The sequence below is a fragment of the Puccinia triticina genome, chromosome 15A, assembly GCF_026914185.1.
Source record: "Puccinia triticina chromosome 15A, complete sequence".
Taxonomy (NCBI): Eukaryota; Fungi; Basidiomycota; class Pucciniomycetes; order Pucciniales; family Pucciniaceae; genus Puccinia; species Puccinia triticina.
In genome coordinates, this window is record NC_070572.1 from 4,154,921 (window position 1) to 4,178,318 (window position 23,398).

General features: G+C 46.5%; 3 protein-coding genes across 3 annotated transcripts; 2 read left to right on the plus strand and 1 right to left on the minus strand.

The window, feature by feature from the left end:
• Positions 1-2,635: 2,635 nt before the first annotated feature.
• Positions 2,636-4,684, plus strand: PtA15_15A419 (uncharacterized protein; the record flags this gene model as incomplete). The annotated part of the gene is made up of 3 exons (XM_053163623.1): positions 2,636-2,663; positions 2,759-3,643; positions 3,720-4,684. 3 exons carry the CDS (start codon positions 2,636-2,638, stop codon positions 4,682-4,684), a joined length of 1,878 nt encoding a protein of 625 aa, XP_053027580.1.
• Positions 4,685-6,282: 1,598 nt separating this feature from the next.
• Positions 6,283-8,027, minus strand: PtA15_15A420 (uncharacterized protein; the record flags this gene model as incomplete). The annotated part of the gene is made up of 6 exons (XM_053163625.1): positions 6,283-6,470; positions 6,746-7,025; positions 7,096-7,216; positions 7,285-7,446; positions 7,801-7,901; positions 7,983-8,027. The coding sequence occupies 6 exons, from the start codon at positions 8,025-8,027 to the stop codon at positions 6,283-6,285; spliced, it is 897 nt and encodes a 298-aa protein (XP_053027581.1).
• Positions 8,028-16,997: 8,970 nt separating this feature from the next.
• On the plus strand, positions 16,998-21,865 carry PtA15_15A421 (uncharacterized protein; the record flags this gene model as incomplete). Its single annotated transcript, XM_053163626.1, has 11 exons — positions 16,998-17,071; positions 17,439-17,466; positions 17,577-18,006; positions 18,087-19,459; positions 19,822-19,927; positions 20,019-20,177; positions 20,255-20,619; positions 20,688-21,305; positions 21,383-21,596; positions 21,673-21,752; positions 21,854-21,865. 11 exons carry the CDS (start codon positions 16,998-17,000, stop codon positions 21,863-21,865), a joined length of 3,459 nt encoding a protein of 1,152 aa, XP_053027582.1.
• Between the last annotated feature and the right edge of the window lie 1,533 nt (positions 21,866-23,398).

A 23,398-nucleotide genomic window follows, 5' to 3' on the forward strand; every position in this document is an offset into this window, starting at 1 on the left:
CCCTTTCAGATGATCCCAGAAAGATTGGTGGCCAAGTTATGTCAAAGAGAAGAATGGACACCCAAGGATGGACTGATAAGGATCAGAGCCCATACAATAAGTTTGCATTGGAAAAGATTTACACTAACTCCGAGAGGAAGAAACACTTGGAATTATATACTTACTTGGCACATGCCAAATATTTTGCACATTGGTGGCCCTCAAATTTTGATGAAGATGCCAGAGTCTTTGGGCTAGATCGGTTAACAATTGTAAAAGTTGGAGATGCACTGCAAGTGGGTGCATATGATCTGGTACCAAATGCTCCATGGGGTTTGTCAGTTGATCAATCATTTTCTCAACTCCTCACTGTCATGACAACAGAAAGGCTTTTACCTTGGCATGAATCAGCAGAGCGTGCTTGGTTTTGTCAGCAGTACAAGGATGGTGCTTACCTTAGAAGGTTGAGGAAGCTTTCAAAATCAGCACTGCTTTCAGATGAAGATAAACTCCCTATCTCAATAAATTTGGTGAAAGAAATCAGGAGGAAAAAGAAATTGTCCTGCACCTACCAACCCTACCGACTGGGCTATGAATTGCTTTGGTGTGACATGGGGTGGGATCTGAAGGTATACATGCAACTCATGGATCTCAGGAACTCATCAAAAGCCACAAAATATGAAGACCTGGCCAAGGCTATGTCCAGGTTTACCAAAGACCAATTACGTGTGCTGAAGCTCTGGCACAAAGAATCAATCTTTATGTTGCCCAAAAAAACATGATTCCTTCCAAAAGGTTGGGATACTGGGAACATGTTAAAATAAACTATATAGATTGTTTTCCAAAAAAGCCTCCTCAATAGTGTGACTTCAAAGGGCACCTCTCACATGGGATAAGAGCCAAACAAGATAAACATACCCAAAATAGTCAAATAGAACAAGTTTCATCTTCTAATCTAATCAGATTTGTTTTATCAGCTGATTTATGCCTTGATATTTGAACCATCCATCTCATGCTTATACAATTTCCCTTATATTCAATACTGAATCTTTATTTATTTATTTTCCAAACCTTCTATCTTTTCTACATAGTTGTTCAATAGAAAATTTTGGCAGAAATTAGACGCCCAAATTGATTCCACAAGGAATGAAGTGTCTTCAATTTTATCATGATGTTTGCTCATTTCAAATGATTATTAGATCACTCTTTTCTCTTTTAATTCATAATCAAAATAGGTCAGTCTTCACACACTTCTAAAAATTACCACATGCACTCCAAAAAAAGTAGTGCACTTAATTTCTGGAGTGCACAGTGCTCCACTCCAAAGAAATTGGAGTGGCTTGTTGGCCACTGCAAACTCTTTTTTTCTTGGATTGGCCAATCAGACACTCCAATTTATGTTTAGTGGAGCCCTGTGCACTGAAATGTTTTTGGAGTGCACAGAAATACACCACTTTTTGAAGTGCATGTGGTAACTTTTGGTAGTGCGTAAAGACTGCCCCAATCAAAATATGCTTCTCCTAAATGGATGTTTTGCCCTCTTTGGGCTGTTGACACAGGCCTGCTTGTACATGGAAAGGGTAGGTAAGCCACTGGGAACATCAACTGACTTAACACAATTCCCTCCAGTGTGTCCCAGGGAGGGGCTGGTGTCTATTGCTGCATTTTGCTTGATATCTGAATGAGCACCTCAGTTCTTTCTTTTCTAAAACTTGATTTTGTTCTTTGCTTGTACCATACTGATGTGTATGATTCCTCTCCAGAAAGCAGCATGTCTTGCTCTGGGTTGAAAATTGTTATCTCACTTATGGTATTCAAAGTTGACTTGCATCAAATCATAAACTTCCAAGCTGAAAAAATATGTACCACCCAAATACTCAAGTCAGAGCAAGATTTCTGGAATGCTACATGAGAAATTGGAAGACTGGAAGACTTCCTGTAGCCCAGAAAGAATAAAACTTCACAGATTTGTTGCCAACAGATCTACCAGGCCCTGCTAAATTGGCAACAGATCTGTGGAATTTTAGTCTGTCTGGGGGGCGTAGATCCTGGGGGAAGTCATCCACTTCCTGCCCTCACAGACTAAAGGTTTACAGATCTGTCTTTCATGATTTCAACTTTGAAGACCATAACCAAGAGACACTGAATCCTTATGATGAAATTTTTATATTAGCTTGCCACTGGTCCTCATTCTTGTCATTAATTTTCAATCTTGGTGGCTTTTGGGAACTATGATTCCTATCTACTCTTTCATGTGGTTCATCTTGAATAGAAGGGATTAATTTATAACCCCATTGGTTTTGATCCATCTCCCCTATCTGAACAAGAGCAAACACCTGAGGGCCTCTCTAGAGTTGGGCATAAACATAGCCAGACAATCTGGGGGTTTCCGAAGCCATTTTTGGTGCGCACCCTCGTGTGCGTAACCCTTGCGCTGCGCTCGCGGCTCGCCTACCACAGGGCGGCCAATTCATACAGCTCTATGCTCACAATTCTTCTTGAAACTTCTTTTTTCAGAAACTTACAGAAGCATGGCCAGCGCACGTTGACGGGACGGCTTGTTCCCCCGAATTCCACCGCCGGCCCGGACTTTGCCTCTCGAGCGAAAGTTATACGTCGACTTGGTCCAATCAACACTACACATTTCGGATCCAAGATGTCAGACCAAGTGATCGGTGTTTTAGGTCAGATTTCAACCTTCGATTTCAAAAACACTCGAGCCAGGAGGGTATCCAGACGACTGATCTCATTTTTAAATGAATACGTGGTCGGATTCCAGGCGGTGGACAGTTGGGTAGGATGATGGTCCAGGCAGCCGTCCGACTCGGGGTTCCGATCATAACCCTGGACAATGAGCATTCGCCGGCCTCACAAGTCTCGAACCCAAGGTCCATCGACAGCCAACATTCAGCCGATCTGAACCACCAGGTCGGAAGCTTCAATTCGATGGAGGATATCGAGAGACTGAGCAAGCTGGTCGACATCCTGACGATCGAGATCGAGCATGTCAACGTATCCATCCTCAAACGTCTCTTGAAGAATCAACAGCTGGGTCGCTCCAAGACGAATCCGATCAAGATTTATCCTCATCCAGAAGTGATCGAGATCATTCAAGATAAATTCAAACAAAAGCAGTTCTTGGGTCAAGCTGGGATCCCGGTCTCCGACTATGAAGAGATACCACAATGTTCCTCGGCCTCCGAAATCGAGGAGCAAGTCCAGCAAGTCGCCGCAAGATTGTCCTTTCCCTTCATGTTGAAGAGTCGATTGTTAGCCTACGATGGACGGGGCAATTTTCTCGTCGAGAGTCCCGACGATATACCCCGGGCGATCCGAGCATTAACTCCAGCCTCCTTCGACTCGAAGGCCGATCTATCTGAGTTAAAGCTCTATGCCGAATGCTACGTCCCCTTCACCTGCGAGATTGCCGTCATGGTCGTCAAAGGAATCCCTTCACCTGGTTCCTCGGACTCCAACATTCGCGTCTACCCGCCCGTCCAAACAATTCATCAGGACAACATCTGTCACATCGTGCACAGTCCCTTGCGTATTGGCGGTCCCTCGACCTCAAAAACTGCTCTAGCCGTCGCCCAACGATCTATCACCGCCTTAGGTTCTGGTGCAGTTGGTGTCTTTGCAGTTGAAATGTTTCTTTTGCGCGATAGTAAGAGCACCTTAGTTCTCTCTTTATGGACCAAATAGAATGTCTGACGCCCTATCACATTACTTTTAATCACCAGACACCGTCCTGGTTAATGAGATAGCACCTCGACCTCATAATTCTTACCACCATACGCTCTCTTCAACGGCTGTCTCACAATTTACTGCGCATATCTTAGCCATCACGTCCAGGCCCTTGCCACCGATGGAATCATTCGAACTGGCGGTACCTTCGGCGGCGATGGTCAATGTGTTGGGTGATCAGAGCGGCGAGAAGGGCCAGAAACAAGTCAAGAGATGTCTCGAGCTGGTGAGCGGTCTTAAAGGGGTCAGCGTTGAATGTTACGGGAAATTCGGCTGCCAGCGGGGGAGAAAGATGGGGCACATCAATGTGATTGGCGAAGGTGATGCAGATGTCCGAGAGATCGTGTCTAAGGTGGTCCGATGTCTACCCAACAACCAAACAGATGAGCTAGATCTGGAAAGCCTAATCAGGAGTCCGCCGACGACGGGACGACCGGTTGGATTCTCGGACCCGAACCCGCTAGTCTCGATCATCATGGGATCTGATTCCGACCTTCCAACGATGATCGAAGCATCCCGAATTCTCTCGCATCCGCTCTTCCAAATACCTCACGAGCTGACCATAGTTTCGGCGCACCGGACGCCGGAGAGGATGGTAGACTTTTCCCGGTCCGCAGTCAGTCGCGGGGTCAAGGTGATCATTGCGGGGGCTGGCGGGGCGGCGCATCTGCCCGGGATGGTGAGCGCCTTGACGCCCTTGCCGGTGATCGGTGTGCCCGTCAAGGGGAAGACTCTCGACGGGGTCGACTCCTTGCATTCGATCGTCCAGATGCCCCGAGGCATCCCCGTCGCCACCGTCGCCATCGGCAACTCCACCAACGCTGCCCTCCTCGCCATCCGGATCCTATCCACCGGAACACCCAGACTGGTCGATGCGATGAGCGCCTACATGGCTCAGATGGAATCGGAAGTCTTGGCCAAAGTCGACAAACTCGACCAAGTAGGCTGGGAGTTGTACTGACCCGCCCAACGGACTCCCTGATCCCCATTTTTGTCTACATTCGATTCTCCAGTCGGCCTCAACATCATTATACCTCCTTTTTTTTTCTCTTGTTCGATGCGATCTTTTTCGTTTATTCATCTGAATTACTTACTGGAAATTGCAATTTTTGGGGGAACTTCTTGCAGGCAATGGCTCCTAACAATACCAAGCTCATTCCTCCATTTCGCTTTGTCTTCCTGGAATATTCTTGTGTTCGGCCTTGACAACTACATACACAGTCCACTTTTTCCCTCTTATGGCCCAGTGTTTTTTTTTTTTTTTTTGGAAACAAAAAAAACTTATTTGTGTGGACTGCCGGAAGATCAGCAACCCAGGGGATGCCCTGCTGCCACAAAAAATGAAATGCCCAGGGCTTTTGATCCTTTTGCTCTTGCATCACAAGCTTCTCATGAACTCTTTGTTAATACCAGTAATGCGCAGAAAATCTCTAATTTGAATCAAACATAATATGCATTGACCCGTGGTGAGTACGGCCCTTTTTCTGGAAATAGGAAGCGAGAAAACAAGCTTTATCAAGACTCTTACGACACATGTAGACTCTAGAGGAAGGAGAGGTGTTTTCCCCATGTCGAAAACAAAGTCGATGACTGTCTCGAGCCTTACATAGCTGTTTCAGCAAAGACTCACCTCTGACACCACGCTCTCATGTTTAACAGGTCTTTCGCGCTATGAGCAACTGTGGACGACTGGCACGACTGCGTGTGGCAACATAACACTCATTTCATGCCACAGGGGCGTGGCAGAACAATCCGACCCGCACGGTGGAGCTGATGTTGTCGCATCATTCGTGTCTCGATCGGTGTCCGCGGCTCTTGACTCCACCGCTGGCACGCTTCCGCCGCTTGTCCTCTCCGGGCTCCCATGTGGGCTCGAAGCCTGTGGTGATGAAGAGTGGGAGCCCCGCTCAACACTCCCAAGGACACACCCTGACCTTGGGTGCGCAACATCGTCCAACAACGAGGGCCCCCTGTACCGACTCAGACATGTGGTTCTGGCCTCAAACTGGAAGGAACTTCTTACGGATATGGACCACACACAAATAGAAGGCATATCATTTTGACCATACTTGCAGAGAGCAGAAAAAAAATGCGCATTCACAGTCCGTTAAAACTTTTTAAGAGTTGAGAGCAAAATATTGAGAGAGAGAGAAAGAACATATTGACGGTGTTATAGAGCGGGGATGTCAAAAGCGTTGCCTAGACTACTTTGTGGGGATCTTTTAATTTTTCTGGTGCGGGAAACTATGGACGTGATTAGAGCCAATGGTGTTTTTTTGTTTGTGTGAGACGACGGAAGAAGAAGGCCGCTCAGGAGTATAAGTTGGGAGTCGTTAATGCAGGTGACTATGTATTATGATTATGTGGAAGATTTTTCGGGCGCTAGCGTTCGGAGAATAGTGTAGTACACGCCCAGCGATGCTTCTGCACGAGCTTCCAGTGTTTGTTTTTTTTTTGTGTTCGTTATATCTGGACAAGTGATCGATCGGCCTCCGTCGAGGTAGGATCGGGAGACGGGGAGAAGAAACAGCAGGGGGGGCCGACCTAGGACGAGGGGTGTCAAGCGAGGATGCCGTTTGGTTGGACGGCCATCTTGTTGACTGGGTGGTTGGGTTCGGGGGACCTGGCCTCGCTTCCCTCGTCGTCCTCGCCCTCGTCCATATCGGAGTCGGAGTGAGGCTCCATCTGTGGAGAGACTTGGGGGGCGGCGTTCATCTGTGCCTGTGCCATGGAAGAAGGCTGGCCAGCTGCTTGTGGGGCACGGTAGGGGTGGGAAGGCTCCTCCTCCTCCTCTTCCTCCTCGACTTCTTCCTCCTCCTCCTCCTCGCCTTCCTCGGAGTATTCTTCCTCGTGATGCTGCAGAGACAAGGCCAGGGTTGTTGGGTGAGTGCTTGGCGCCGATCGGTCAAGTTAGAGGAGGGCGTGCTTACCTGGGGTTGAGGGACGTGTGGGGCAAGGGCCATCTGGGGCTTGGGAGCGGGGGGCATGTGGTGTGCGTTGATGGTTTGGAGGGACATGGCACCGGCAGGCGGCTTCGACTGTTGGGGGACATGATGAGGAGGATGCATGGGATGGTCGACGGGGCCATCCTTCTCAGCCTTGCTCGGCCTGCCTCGCTTCTTGGGCAAGGGGTTCCCTTGCGCGTCGACTTCGGCCGCCCGAGACCTCCTCTTGCGTGGCGCGGGGGCTGAGTGCACAGCAGTTTGGTTGTGCGGGGAGGTGATCTCGGGGTGGGAGGTCTTGTACTCCTTATTCTGGATGTTCCAGGAAGTCATCGCCAGTTTTCCTGCTTCCGACCAGGGCTAAGGGGTGGGGAGACAAGCGATGAGTGGGCTAGGTACTTTCGAGCTTGAGGGTGATCAGGAGACTGACCCGCTTGGCCTCTTCGCTCAGGTTTTTCCATCGGTCGCCGATTTGCCTGGCCAGTTCCTTGTAGTCCGCAGTAGGGTTTGCGGCACGCATCTCCTGTCTGACGGCGTTCTGAAACAGAATACTACGAGGGCGCCCAGGTGACGGTCAGCAGGGTGGGTGGTCATCAGCGGGTGTGGGGCGGGACTCAACTAGGCAGACGCTGGTCGCTTGGGGGCATTTGGGTCACGCTCGCGCTTGACTCTCTTCTTCTTCCCGCCAGGGATTGAGCCCGGCGGAGTGGGGATGGTGGTTGGCTGGCGGGGAGGGTTGTTGTTGTAGAAGGGAGCCGCGCCATTGTGGTGTTCCTCCTCACTGACGGGCTCCTCGGGCTCCTCCTCCTCCTCCTCCTCGTCGTCCGTCTCGAGTGGCTGGGCGGCGTAGGACTGGTTGGCTGGCGGAAGGTGGGGCTTGCGCTGGCGGGTCTTGGAGGCCTGCACGGCCTGCTGGCGGGGGGCGCCGGGGGTGACGGTCATGAAGCACGGGCCGGGCGGGGCGGAGGTGCGGGGGTTGGAGGCGGATTGTGGCTGGGGAGGGGCGGCATAGTGCGGGTGGGAGTGGGCACTGTAGCCCTGGGATTCGGCGTATTGTGCAGGGCGCGAGCCGTAGGCGGCAGAGCCCCGAGGATAGAGCTCCTGCGGGGGGGACTGGGCATGATGCTGGTCGTACTCGGAGCCGAGGGCATCAGCCACCGCGCGTGGCTCGGAGCTGTGGATGAGATTGATCAATCTCCCGAGCGAACTGTGGACGGTGCTGTAGGCTGCCAACAGCTGTCGGGGGAGAGAAGGAAGCGTCGGGAGGGGTGAGCAGGATGGCCGGAGAGGACGGCAGAGAGGGAGAGGAAGACTGACGTCTTGTTTGGCAGCAATGAGGGCTTCCTTAGGGGAATGAGCCATTGGTGATGGTCGGGGGAGGGTTTTGGAGGGCAGTATGTACTGGGCAGCAACAGTCAAGCAGACAAATGGGGCGAGGGAGGTGTGTGGGGAGGGACGAGACGAGGGCAGGGTGGTTTTTAAGAGCCCGATAAGGGGGGATGTATGCTTGGCTGGGGTGTTGCTAGACGAGGCGAGCAAGGCAGGCGACGCGGAGGGAGGGGGAGAAGGACTCGGAGGAGGGAGACAATGGATGACAATAGAGCCAGTCGCGAGACGGAAATAGACAACAAGAGACGGGGGCAGAGTACCGAGAAGGAAGACCAGCCGAAGGGCGGGGGCTGGAGAGGCTGAGACGAGGCAGACGAGGATGGGGGGGCGGAGAGGAGAGCAAGGCACGCCAAAAGAAAATAAATATCTGTTTGTCGTGTTGAGCTGTTTGACGGGGCGGGCGAGGGGGGAGGGATGGGGTAGAGTCTATGTAGCGCTTTCCGCCAGAAGGGGCACCATGCAAATAAATAAGTAAAGGCTGTTACACCTTACGCTCGAGTCAGCTCGAAGTGGGGGTGGGTTTCTCGTGTAAGGATTTGAATTTGAAGCGTTGTTACGCTGAAAAAAGGAAAAAAAAAAAAAGAAAAAAGAAAAAAAAGGGAGCGATAGACTGGTACAACATACACATATATTTAATATTTATTTATTTACATATTACAACAAATAAAGTGTTACTAATACACGGCTGTATATATACCGCTACTGCAAAAAACATGTATTCATTTGAGGGTTTTTATTGATGGGTGTGTATTAAAGTATTTAAAATACTTTAACAGGATGGTCATAATGAGGTACATGAACTGTAAAGGGACAGTTCTCGGTGGTCGATTGGGATGGGAAAAAACCCGACAGTGAAAAAAATAAATAAATATGTAGAATGAAAATCGACAGAGTGTAACCTTACACACCATTAATTATACATACTGTTATAGCGCTGCAGGACGAGATCGAAATCTAAAGTCCGGAGATGATAGAAGAACTAGAGAATCATTGATTAACGAACATTCGAATGTTCATCTCTTTTCATCATCCTTTCGCCCTTCCTCGACACACAAACAATCCGAAGCGCACACATCAACATATCCCTGCCTCTCCCCTGTTGAGATGCTTAAGGAAAAAAGAAAGAGAGAGAGAAACTGCAGCAGCTGGTTACCAAGGAGGTTTATGTGGTACAGTACATAAAAAAGTATTATCCTTCTGTAAAAAGCACTCTCGGGCATCGCCCAGTTTATAAGTCCATAGAGATTTGTTTGTATAAAGGAACACAGTTTATCTGACGCCCACACGCTCACCGTCCTCTTTTCAGAGTGACCCTACCACCAAAATGCTTTGTACATAGCGACTGCAACAGCCCAAAACATGTCAAATGTATTTACAACATGCCGAGTAGCAACTTACAGCAACCGAACCATCCTGCAAATCGTCGCGAATTCCGGACAAAAGGGGGAGGGAGGGAATGCCCCTATCTTGTCTTGATCAGGAATCGACGAATTCAGAAGTCTCTTTTCAAAGGGTCTTGTCTTCCTCTTGTACGCCTTTTCACAACCCACAACTTGCTGACACCCTAAAATATAAAGTCTGCAATCATCAACAATCGTCACACCCCAACTCGGATCGCGTAAGAGCCTTTCCCCTTTCTGAATTCGTACATATTTATGTATACAGACAAGCATAGATACCCATAAGGGTAGATTGTGACGAGGGAACGCTTGAGTTCGGTCCAAAGGAGAAATGATAATGCAAGCCTATACCCTACACATATTACACCGTTGAATGTGTACAATCTACACTGTCCCATCCACACACGCACACACACAACACATGATGATGTCTGGTACAGCAATCGTCATCGTTATAAAGAAAGGGTTCTCAATGTTCAAAGACTCAATTTTATTGCAAACGATCAGACTGCGCAGAAGACGTTTTGGATGGCTGACAGTGGACTTCCCATGGGAGAAGGACACACAGGAGGGCACTCGTGCTGATTCTATGTATACATTTTGTAACATAACATAATGATACATATATCCATCGTCGCCTACTGAACCACTATAGAACAAGCAAGGCTCGAGCCAGCGGGTCTGGGAGTCGGCATTTGCCACAAGAGGCTTTCAACCACAGCACAGCATCATCTGCCCCGCGGGTCGGCGCGGCCGGAGTGAGCGCCCAAGACAGCCATGAGTCACTTCAATCAAACTAAATAAATAATGGATGACTACACAGTTTCTCACCAGGACAATATTTTTCATGGCGATGACGACGAGGACCGTCGCTAAGAATGCTGGGCAATTGTTGGCTGGAATATGCCTTACCTTTTCTAAACATAAATATGTATTGTATCGCGCCAAGCTCTCCAGTTGGGACATCACAGCTGCCCATGATCTGTTTTTCGCTCTTGGCGACGGCCGGGGCACGCGCCGAAAGCCATGAATGCCAGGAGAACAAGCAACTACACAAGTTCGAATTCACTTGACCTTCAATCTCTGTGCTTCCTAGAATGGCCAGTTGGGATAATTGGGGGCCGTCTATTTATGGACACCAAGCCACACCAGATAGTTGGATGGTTCATGGGGAGGAGTAAGATGGCTCTATTAGCCCAGAAAAAGTGAAAGCAATGATCTGACTGTCAGAATAGCTTGGGAAACCCGCACATCCAGTTGGAAAACCAGGATTGGATCTCAGCATGGCATTATCTGGGATCTGATTAGGAGCCAGGCTCAATCAGAACTGGCGATATCAATTATCTGGTCCAATGAATGGTTTCCTTGAAACATTTATGCTTCACCAAGAGTGAACTATGTGAGGAAGATAGTGCATGAACAATGAGAAATGTATAAAGGGAGGAGCAAAACACATGGGGACACATTCAGGCAGTACTTGCCAGAATATTCTGTTCAAGCTGAGGGAAAAGATAAGTATAGCACACAGACATAGCCTAGGAAGGGCCTTCAAGGGTGAGTTACATGTGATTTGGAATCAGATGGCAACTGCACTAGTTTCAAATTAAAATAGATGTATAGTCTTCATGTTTTATTGCTGATTAATTCATCTTTGTGATGGCAAGTGGGCAAACTCCACATTCAGAGCATGGAGAGCTCAAGAGGCAGGCAGGGAGGAGCATGACAATACCACTCATTTTCAACTCTCAGCTACAACCCGAATGCACCACTGGAATTTCAAGCAAAAATTCTGGATTGTATATCTTGATCCTGCAGAAAATCTCATCACTGTAAGAGCATCTCAGCATGGAACCAGTTGATATGAAAGAAACTAGGCACAATCTGCTTTTGTCTAGGTTTCAACTTCAATGCCCATTCAATGTTCAATTGATATCCCCCTCCTCACCCCAAGTCCAGGGTGGTATTAACCTTTTTCAGTTGAAGTTTCAGTTTAGACTTATGCATGTACAATGGTGCCAGTTTGCAAACTTTTTCTATCTATGGCAAAATGGTTTTCTTGAATCACTTGATAGGGTTTGAAAAACCTATACAATTCAAAAAACAGGGTCAACTGCTCACTGTTGGCATGAAGGATGCTCCACCCAATCTGCCATTGAAACTCCAACCGTCCCAATAATGTTTTTTGGAGCTTGTTTGGGCGAACCTTTGAGAAAGTTTGGAGTAACACCATGAAAGCTTCTTTGTAGATTTTCTGCATATCAGCTGATTACAGAACTTATCAAATGTTAAGGTAATTGTTCATAAACACCTTTCCTGAAGTTTTTCAAACTTTGAATTGTGAACACCACTCATGCACCTTGATAATCAAGATGGGATTAACCATATAACCTCATGCTGCAGCTGGCTTCATCAATGAAGTAGATGCCAGAATGGAGAAAAATTAGATTACACATTTCCAATGAAACATTTTCAGTGATACATGGCAAGCATAATAATGGAAATTTTGAAATATTAATTGCCTTTTAGGCACATTCACCATGCAATGTGCGCAGTAACTGGGCATTGAAGCTTGATTGAACAACACCTTTGAGAAAGCTTAATGGAGTGACACCAAAAACCCCCCTCAAGTACCTGTATTTCAACTGCTCACAGTTGACTCAATTACATTTTGCAGTGATAGATTCTTGTGACACTTGATGAAGCTTTGGTGGAATTGATCAGGTGTCACACAGCATTTCATGCAAAAAATTAAATTAATACACTTACAACAATGTTGTAAGGTTGTAACAACGTATCACTCACAAACAGGACCTACCAATGGTGACTGGAAAACTATTTTGTTTGTTTTATGTTTTGGATAATACATTTATCTTCACATTTCCAGTCGCCAAACTTTTCAGGACTGAAAGAAATCATAAAATGGAGTATAATAGGGGGATTCAAAGTTGACCGTGCATGACTTGCATGTACTTTTTCAAGTTGGTGTTCAAGGCTTTTCTTGAACACCAAAATTCAAAAAAACATTCAAGCAGGGTTGGGGGGTGTAGTAAAATGTGACTTGCATGCACTTTTGCAACTCAGTGTTCAAGAATTAACTTGAACACCAGCTTGCAAAAGTGCATGCAATTCACATCTGGCCAACTTTGAAACCCCCTATTAACTTAGAGCATGCACAATAGGGAATGAAAATTTAAATTTTCCAAATTTAATCCACTTCCAAATATCATAGGATTAAGCCCCAAGCCCATTCATGAGCCCAAATGTGAGGAATTTTTAAAGCTGAACCCTCCTCTACTAGAGAAGGGTTCATTTTAGAAATCCAAAAGAACTGAAAACTAGAGGCTTGAGTTTTCACTTCTTTTGTAGAGGAAAGAAATAGTTGCCAATTATTTTCATAATTGAAACCAATGGTACATCCCCTTGATTTGTTATCCCAAAATTATTGCTTCAAACCCAAACAAGCTTCATGATTGCAATTGAATTGAATTATATATGTGTTGAGATTCATTTGATTACAGGCTTACATTGCACATGCAATGTTCAGACCCAATGATGTCAAATTTTATTTTGGCCAATGGACTGGTTTCTAAGGGCCTGTACCATAGAGCATGAAAATTGAAATTTTCCAAATTTATTTGTCTCAAAATTTCTTGGGACAAAAACTGAGCCTGGCCAAAATGTAGACTTGAGCCCAAATGTGAAAAATTTCAACATTTTAACCCTCCACTAGTTTTCAATTTTTTGTGTACAGGGCAAAAAAAGTTGAAATTTTTCAAAATTGAGGCCCGTGGTACAGGCCCTCACTGCAAAAAAACTGTGTCAACTGTGAGCAGTTGACATGCGGTAACTCTGAGGAAGCTTGTGGTGTTACACCAGCCTTACTCAAGGTTTGACTCAACCCAAGCTTCAATGCACAGTCACTGTGCACCTTGCACAGTGACTGTGCCAACAAAGACACTTGTGCATTCAGGTGGAGTTACAATGGCAGCTTGGCTTGAGTATCCTGCATGTCAACTGCAAGCAGTTGACCAAGTTTTTTTTGCAGTGCTAATTGTGGATTTCTTATATTTGATACCCCCTATTGATATGTGTAATTGTGGGGGGAGCATCTAAAAGCTCTCCTGAACTCTGAAAAATATTTTTCTTCCTCTCACATTTTGGTTTTGTTCACCATCAAGGTTCTGGTTGTTTGTCAATTCAACCACTCAATACTCAAGAAGGACATTGTAAAGCAGAAAAATTGTTTCAGATAATTAAATAGTTTCAAATAGTTCAAGAAGTAGAGTACCACATTGTTTCAGGAGGAGTTGAATTATCAGTTTACAATAGGATTCTCATTTTTATTGTTGTTCTAGTTTGTTTGATTGTTCTCAAAATTTTGTCAATATTGTGTTCAGTTAACCAGTATAGATAGTGTCTTTATCCCCTTGGTTGAATTTTTCTGATTGTTGATATGGCTTATCATTTGTTGATCTTAATTTTATCTATTCTATCAACTACTACGACTGGCTCAAATAAATACAGATTTACATCAAGGAGTGTTTGATTCATCACCACTCTGTATTGAATTTTCTTTAGAAGACACTAAACCCTGTTCTTCAGTGATAATAATACATGGTCAGTGTAATAATGCCAATTCTTGTGACATGGCCTGATCAAGTTTTGGTGGAATTGATTTGGTGTATGATTTCATGTAAAATTTAAGTTAAAACAGCCGGGATATATTGCTGAAAGATGGTGCATCACTCATCCAAATTAACACGGATTGTTTAAGGAACACTTATTTTCCAGTATTTTAAATCTTGAACAAGATTTGATGAGGGGTAGCTGAATTTAAGTTTGGTAGATTCTCCAGATCTGTTGAGCTCAAGTAGGCATAATCAACAAAGGCTCTGAAAAGATGATGTAGGCCCTGTTTGTTGGTGGCATAAGCAAGCGTGATACATATCCCAATGGCAGGTGAAATACTAATGAAACCCTCTTTTTTGCAGTACAGATTTCCACATTTCACAAAGACAAATTGACAAAACAATCAGGACTGTCTTCATACACAAAAACCATGTTTGTGGAGTGGAATACTACAAAAAATTTAGATATGTGGTTGAGCAAAACAAAAGTATAACCATATGCTACTATGAACATACATAGCACATCAAAGCGCCATTGAGAAGGCCCATAAATAGAATGAGAAGAAAATTACAGATTAAAAATGGTTTGAAAAGGCATCATTCAGCTGTAGTGGAAAATGGAAACATGCGGCATCTCAGATTGTGATAGAGGGAGAAAAGATTATCATAGATTAGAAATGATAGATAAACTGAAAATGTAAATTGGTTCAGTAAGAGTAAAGGATGATAAGATGAACTAGGCCTGAGAGCAACAGGCACGAGGTGAAGTGAGTGAGCGTGGAGTGTGGAAGGATGATTCATTACACACAAGCAGAAGAGAAAAGAGAAACAAAGGAAAAAATGATAAGTGAGAGAAAGAAACTACTGTACCTGAGAGCAACGGGCACGGAGCGTGGAGTATTGAAGGATGAGGAAAGGAGCCTTCCACGCCTGCAGTCTCAGGTACACTACATACATCAGGTGAAATGTGTGTGAAATGAAAGAAACATGTGTGTAGCACAGAAAAGAAAAAAAGAGAGACTAAGCCTAGACTATCTTAACAAAGGATGAGAGCAATATGAAAAATGTGAGTGGAAATAATAGGGGTGTTCACCATTGACTTGAAAAATTGGAGGTAAATCCAAGGCCTTGATGAACACAATTTGTAAATGCTGGTAAGATGAATAGGAGCATTCTGACAAACCAGTGTAACTTATTGATTTTTTTAGAATCATCATAAACACCTTAAAATGTATCCTGAGATTTCACAAATTTATGTTGTGAAAACCTCTAATGGAATATATAATGAAATCATTGAACATATGTATCAGGTTGTATTTGGGCAATCAGGATATTTTCAAAATAGGGGAAATACACATCCAATATACGAATATATTGGATTGCTTAAACTAGTGTTGGTGCGGCTACATTAATAGATGTTTTGAGATAAAAAATGAACACCTGAGTGTCATACTGACTCTCTCTCACCCAATTTTGACAAGATTTTCTGAACTGTGACCAAGCCAAAAAAGGTCAAGATACTTATAGCACTTGGATCAAATTTCTTCAAAATGTGATTTCTTGACTGAAACCAATCTTCCTAATCATTGTAAAATAAGAATTTCCCAACAAGCTGGTTTGATAAAAACTCAACTTCATGACAATCTGTACTAACATCGGAATTCATCTATTGGGGAGTTTCCAGACTGAAAAAAATCATGGGGGTTCTTCCAAAGCTTTTCCAATCTAAAATCCAGATCATGTGTCTTGTAATGCAGCATTTTTTGGCATGTGATGAGTCTGATTGCATCTGAATGTCTCATTTGTATGGCTTTGGGGCAGTGTCCCATCCGTCTCGTTTGGCGTTGCCCCCTTTCTTTGGTTGCTGCGCGCTCGCGGCAGCTGGGCGCGCTGCGCGCAAGGAAGCCCGAGTGTCCGTGCGCAGGACGATTGCCTTGCAGCCAGGGCCGCTTGCGTCGACCCACCTGCACTTCGCCCTCGACTTGGGACTCGACCTTTTCCCTTGCTCGCTGAAGTCCAAGTCCGTCTTGATATACACACTTCCATACACATCCCAAACCAAGAGCGACGACATTGTTGGGACTCTTTGGACATCCTTTTGCATATTACTTGTTCGTCAAACAGCTCCGCTTAGGTCGCTCGCTCAGACGAACCGACGAGATCACATTCATCTCTCCTCGGCTCTTCTACCTAGCAAATCTAATCCCGCACTGGAAGGATCAGCTTGTTGACACTCCCACTCGCGGATTGCTCTCATCCTCCGCATCTCGACTTGGATCTCATCGAAGAAGTAGGCCTCTCATCTCATTGTCTTTTAAAAGAACTGTTTATCGGGTCCCCACCTCCGTACATCGGGGAACACACCACCGCACACGTCTATTGTATCTGGTATGGGGGAAGGTCATTGGTGATCACCAGCTGTTGAGGTTATCATTGACGAGGACGTACAATCGTCAAGCTTTTAAACCGTCGAGCGTCGTAAAATTTCTCCCCCAGACACATCTACTGTTGACAACAGGGGACGGCTCACCTCGAACCCTTTTACATTCTGTAAGTCTCCTTCTGGAGTACATATCACCAATTCCGACCTACCATGAGATGCTTTTGCCCACAATTCCCCATGGGATAACTCGTGGTCTTTATTTTGCTATTCAATGTGATTTTAACCGGTCGGTACGAGTTGGCTGACCGCAATCTATTTTATCTGCGTCATTTCGGCTCAATATCTATCTGGCTGGCAACTTTCAGGAAATTCCGAATCGGTTCACTCCAGAGCTCCTCTCACACTGCGAATCGCTGAGTTAGACTCACACTCGAACCTTCAAGATCCACCCAATAACATTTTCTGAAGCCTCCAACAGCTCCTCAGAGGCTCAGATCAATCACTTAACTAATAACCGCTCGGCCGTTACGACATGCTAGTGTCATCGAATCCACCAGTTCAAACGGTTCAACTACCACCGCCTGCTGAGTTAGATCCAGCTGATCCGTCAGTATTGCCATATCCTCCTTATGATCTTGTTCTTTTCCCCATTTCTATTTTCCCCTGATGCGTCGCACAAGATCCAACCACCCGGCCAGACCCGGGGTAGGTGAGCGGTGACCCACCGGTTGCCTGTCTCGCCGGATTAGGGATAATATGACACTCGCGACCCAAATGCATACAATAGTTGTGCTAAGTCCATAGCCTATTCACTTCATATACTTAAACTATGTACATATGCACATGCTCGCATGTGGTCATGGCGACCGGTTGCACGTTCCCGTCACGAATTCGTCCGCCCTGCTGCGCAGCGCACAGCAAACTCGGAAACTGACTTGTGTTACTGCTGTGACACCCCCTACACCCTAAACAGCATTTGGCGACATGTCAAAACCGAATGGGTGAGCACGCCATCCCTCTCTGCATCTCCATCAGTGACCGTACGATGCGGTCAGCTTTGAAAGGCGACGCATGCTGAGCGTCCTTCCTTTCGTTCATCTCCCCCGAACAGGACCAACAATTTATCAAACGAGGCAATTTCCTTCCATGGCTGCGTGCTCAACTCCAGATTGATCCGATAGATGAAACTGGCCCAGCCCCCGAACCGCTTCTCTGCTACGTTAAACGGCGCCTGGCTCTCGCGCAACATGAACAAAGACTTCGGGAAGCGGCGAATCATGGGCAGCCCGCCCCGGCTCAAGGCAACCAAGCTGCCCATCCTAATAGCGCATCCAACATGAACGGTACTTTCCTCGAGCCTACTCAAGCATCATCACTCGCTGCGCAAGACGTTTACCCCGGTAATTCGTCGAGGTCTGGTCCCTTTGTGAGCCCGCAATCTGATGGAGCCGCTGCGGCAAGTCCGGCCGGTCAACAGTTTGACCATAGCGCGTCTGATGCTTCCCGTACTTCAAGCAATCAATTTTTAAATCACGCTCATGGCGAGTACCTTTTTCTGGTCAATTGTGGATTCTCTACCTGCCAGCCTCATACTCATTTGCTTGATTTGACCCTACTACAGTCCCGCCACCTGCCATGTCCTTCTCCAGTCAACCACCCTCATCGACTGGCAATGCTTTCAGTAGCCAGCTTGGCGCCATAGCCGATGCCCACATGGGCAATTCCTCTCACATCACACCAACTTCATTATCTTCTAACTCCAACTCTCACACCAATGATTTAAATTACAATCCAAACGACTTAGGCACACCCCTCCCCTACCTTCAAGCTGGTACCCAAGCTCCCAAATTCCCACAGTCTCAAGTTCTACTCATGAGTCAAGAGAACGTCGAAACTGCCCCGCAGCAGTCATCTCAGCTCGGTTCATTTCCGACCACCATTGCTTCGTCCACATACGTCAATCACCCCGCTCAGTCTAATCCAGCTCTTACATTTGTCGCCACGCATTCCCATCCGTTACAACCTCAAAATGTGAATCAATACTCGCATCCACTACAGCCGACGAAGGCTACGCAGTATCAGCAATCTCTAGATACGCAGAAAAAAAATTTCGAGCCCCAGGCGGATTCATTTGTTCATCACAATCAGTCCTTAGATTTCAGTGGTCCTGCTCCCAACTCCGATTCTGGTAATTGGAATGCAAGACCACTTGTACAGATAGACCCCTCTCTTATGGCAGGCTATGAGATGAGCTGTAACTTGACCTCACAAGTCTACGCTCAGTCGATTCCTCCTATCTCACCCGCAATCGACGTGGCGCCCCAGCCAACTACATCACAGCCCGTTGATACTCCGAGCCCCCGCAGAACTAGAAGCGCCGCTGCCTTGACGAAAAAAAATGGCACTGCTGCTACTCTATCTCGCACACCTGTCATTGAGAAAGCGCCACATACGAAAGGGGCGCCTCGCACTGCGAGCTCATCGACCGAAGATACCTCGGTCGGAACCATCCCTAGCCTCTCGGCAAATATCTCCCCTGCAAATAAGGAAGCCAATCCCAAAGCAACTTCAACCGCGTCACCCAATCCCACCTCCAGCACCCCAGCCGACCAATACGACCGAAAGGTTTGGAAGAGTCGCCTTTCGACTATCCGAACCGAATTGGATCACATCCCCAAAGCGCCCGCTCGATCGGCAATCAAATTAGTCAAAATCTTGAGTATGTACAGCATCTCTCCCACTCCCAGCACTGGTGATTGGTCTACTGTGCCCCCCGAGGGCCGGATAGAAGTCCTATCAGCTATGAAAGCATCCGTGCCTCAAGATTTCTTCAATTCTTGGGCCTCCGAAAGCAAAGGCTTGTCCATGCTTGAGGCGTGGCTTAAGGGCTCTGTCCATGCACAGGAGAGAGCCAAACCCAGGAAAACGTCTGGCGGGAATGGCGCAGATGAAGAAACTTTACAACGCGAGACGCTTTTGACCCATCTCCTGCAGGTTTGTAAAAAGTTTCTTCACGTATTCAGTTGTTTCCCCTCGTCATCATCCTCTTGCATGGGTGGATTGAATGATCCATCAATCCCTCCCGTTGCATGGATCAACGAGGTTTGGATATTGGTCGTGCGGACTTGAAGTCCGCGGTGGCCAGTGACGAAGTGATTAAATGCTTATGACTGGTCAGGGCGTTCAACTCTGTGAACAAGATGATGGAGTTGACATTGAAGCCCCGCAAAATGGCCATAAAACATGCATTCCTGTCAACATAAACTACGTACCGCTTGGCCACAGCGTTCATCCTTTTTCCCAGGCGATCATGGAGTCAAGACAATTGTTGATGACGATCTGATTCTGTTTTATAGACATTAGGCAAACTTCCATTAACGGTGGAAAATCTCAAGAGTCACACATTTCCGAAGCAGGTCATGAGAATCAATAAAGAACAGAACGCGAACAAATTTTCAGATGGTTGAGTTTCTCCTTCACAGCACCGGCATCAGGCAATTACTTTGGAAGCTGATTTGCAACTCTTTCATCGTTTTACTGGGCGTGCTCATAGCTATCAAACGTTTGTCAGTCGGATTAGAACAAAAATGGCGCGCGATTTGCCGGGGTGCACCAGCTCCGTTGCAAAGAAACGGGAGCATTGATAGCGTTTCTAACTCTGCCGCTTCAGCCTCTGATACCAAAAAGCGGCCCGAAGCGGCTTCTGATTCAAGTTGGTCCATGATCATTTAATCACTACTGATAAACACATCCGATATTGATTACCGATTTGTATGTCTTTTCAACTAGATCAAAGCAAGAAGCGCAAAGTTGAAACAACCAGGATCCCGATCACTGCAACGTCTTCCACCAGTAAAAGTACCAACGACCTTTTTGGAAGACCAGACAAAGCCAAGCTCCCAGCATTTACGAAGAAAGCCCTTGAGCCGAGTGCTCCCCCGCCAGTTGTGGTGCCCGATAGCTTCGCCGAAGCCATGGGGCTGCTGAAAGGTAGAAATGCTACCGGCACGTCTGCGGAACTAGCGCCCTCCACTTCTACCACATCAAGCAACGCAGGCGGCAAGCTGGCTAAGCGAGTCCGATTTGTGGCCGACAGCGAATTATGTCAAATCAAAATCGTCGAACGCTTGGTTTATGAGGGTGAGGAATATGAGGTAAGCGGGATTCGATAAATAACAATTCAAACAAGATGGCTGATCAAAGACGCGTCGACTTTTTTCAGACGCATCCCGTTGGCGATGCCAGGAAAATGGATGCTGTGGAGGGTAGATATTTGCATCAGTCGGATAGCTTCCTGGAAGAAGAAGTTGAATGGGAGGCTCCATCTGAGGTTGTATTGACTAGTGAGACAGTCACCAACTTGGAAACCTCACCTTTGGTGTCTGCTGAGCTCGCAGCCCAAGAAGAGAGAGAGAAAGCTGTGCCTGCAGTAACATATGAGGATGAATCTCAGATCCCGCATACACCGCATGAACCAGGCGAATCAGAGTTATCGACTGTTGGTGACGCCGGATCTGCAGGTCTTCCTAAGGTTATGAAGCTAGGCGGCAATCTTCTGCTGGACCCAGAAGTGTCGCACTTGATTGCTAAAGCCCAGGCCGATAACTCAGTGGACGCGCCGGTTGCCCCGGATCACACCGTGTCAAATCTGCTAGCCCGTCTTGGTGGAGGTGCTGGCGCGCTAGCCGAACTGTCTAATCAATCCTCTCAGGCGCCTATGCCTTTTCCTTCGGGGTTCGACACGGGTTTGCCTCCAGGACTCGACTTGAATCTGTTAAATTCGATCTCCCAAAGTGGCTCGCTGCAGGCAATCTTGGCTGGTACAAGCGGCATCAACATGGTGAGGAGCAGATTCTTTAAGGGGTAGCATACAGACAATCTGACATAAACTCAATTTGCTTTAACGAACCCCTGTAGCCCACGCAGCTCGTCTCAACCACCCACGTCGCTGATACATTTCTTCCCGCGGTCAGGGACAATGGATGGGGTGCTGCAGCCGGCTCGGCCTCCCGTGGACGTGACAAGATGGACGCACCTGCACCACCTGCACCATATATTCCGACCGGACCGAGCGCAGGCGTTTCTCGCAACAAACGCCGGAAGAAGGGCAAAGATGGTGGCCAGCCCCGCAGTGAGTCCAGCATAAGATAAGAATTTCGACCGTGTTTTCTTGTTCGTTACTGATCTAGGGTTAACATTTTGTACAGTGTCAGCTCATGATGCTTTGGGCCGACATATCAAATGTAAATGGTGGCCCGATTGTCCTCATGGCAATAAATGTTTCTACGTACGTCTTAATTTTCGTGGCTTCAAAAAAACAATCGACTTCGTGCGCCCGGTCTGTGCTTCGTATGCTCTGACACGTTTTTCCTACTTGTTTTTCTCCAGAAACACGGTTAAAACGACCCCTGTGAAAAACCATCAAATCATTTTTTTGGGGTTTTTAATATTTGATTGCGGACTCGTTTCCTAATAGTGTGATCTCCACACTGCTATAAATTCAAGAGATCTTGGATATCCCGAACGTTGACTACCTCCGAACCTCAATTCCAAGAACACTCCAATCCGTCGCTAACGAACGGGCATTCTCAGCAGGGACGTTTTACATCATTGTCTGCTTCCCCCATACTTTCGAATTTATTATATTTATCATATTATGACACTCGCCCACATATCTGACCCATGTTTAGATATACATAGCTTTCCTCCTTTTTCTCTTCTCCTTGATTCCTCATTTCCTCATCCCCATTTCCTATTGCTTCCCCACTCATCCTTTTGCCTTTTCTCTTTTTCACCTTTCGGTTTTTAATTATCACTCTGTATTTCGCCTGACTGATCCGTGAGGTTGTTAGAAAAGCACTGTGATTATTATCGGCGAATTATACAAGTGATGTCCAGAAAAAACTAAATGAACTTTTCCGCTTGCCGACACTACTCAGTGAGATGTCCATATGTTGATACATATGTCTTTCCTGCTGAGTGCGCTTGGTCTCAACTCGCGTTTGTCTCCAGAAGATCACAGCCCCAGTGGCAGAAAGATAAGCTTGGGGAGCAGCGGCTTGTGTATGATTTGGCAGAATGGACAGAAAATATGACATTAAACTAGTATTAAACTAGTCTATAGAAGATGCTAGGCTGTCCCTAAGATTAAGAGTCCTTCGAGACATGGCACATCTTGCAAGCCAAAGAAATCGGATAGGGCTCTGGAGTGTTGTTTTGACAGCTCCGAGAGAAGAGTTGAGGTTCATGTTTGGGTTAGTTTATAAATGAATTTAGACGTCCGATTTCAGAGAACAAAAATGACGAAAGTAAAGAGGGATCAGTATCAGTCTGTATTGGTGTATGTATACAATGGTAGCAGTACTCAAACACATGTCAGTGTCAGGATTGGTTATAAATCCTGTAATAGTACAAGTACCTCACCAGGCAGGAGAGCAGCCTGGTTCCTATATATACTGCTTCTGTTTTCACCGGCTCCAACCCCCCCATCATTCTCGGCAACTTCTTTATCACTCAACAGGGGGTTGGTTAGGTGCCCTGAAGAGTTGGTCAAGCTGTTTACATGCTGCCTTTTGTGCTCTCTCTATCATGCTCCTCTCTGACTTGATTGGGGGTCAGTTAGGTGCCCAGGAGAGTCAGAACAGCATTTCAGAGCATATAAGCTGAGGAATTGAGACCACGTCTTCCTTTTATTCCAGCAAAAAAATCATTATTGACTGGATCAGAAGAAAAATGGTTGTCAAGTGATTTGCCAACTTACACCAGACTCTCTTTGGAGGGCCTGGTGCAGCCTGGCTGACGCGAAGTACCCCTTGCGAAGGGAGCCTCTGCAAATCACTCTAAATTAACTGAGTTGACAGGCCTTGTCCCGCTGTGGTGCTCCATTCCAAACCATAAGTAGTATTTTATTGCTTCCTTTTACATATATTCATC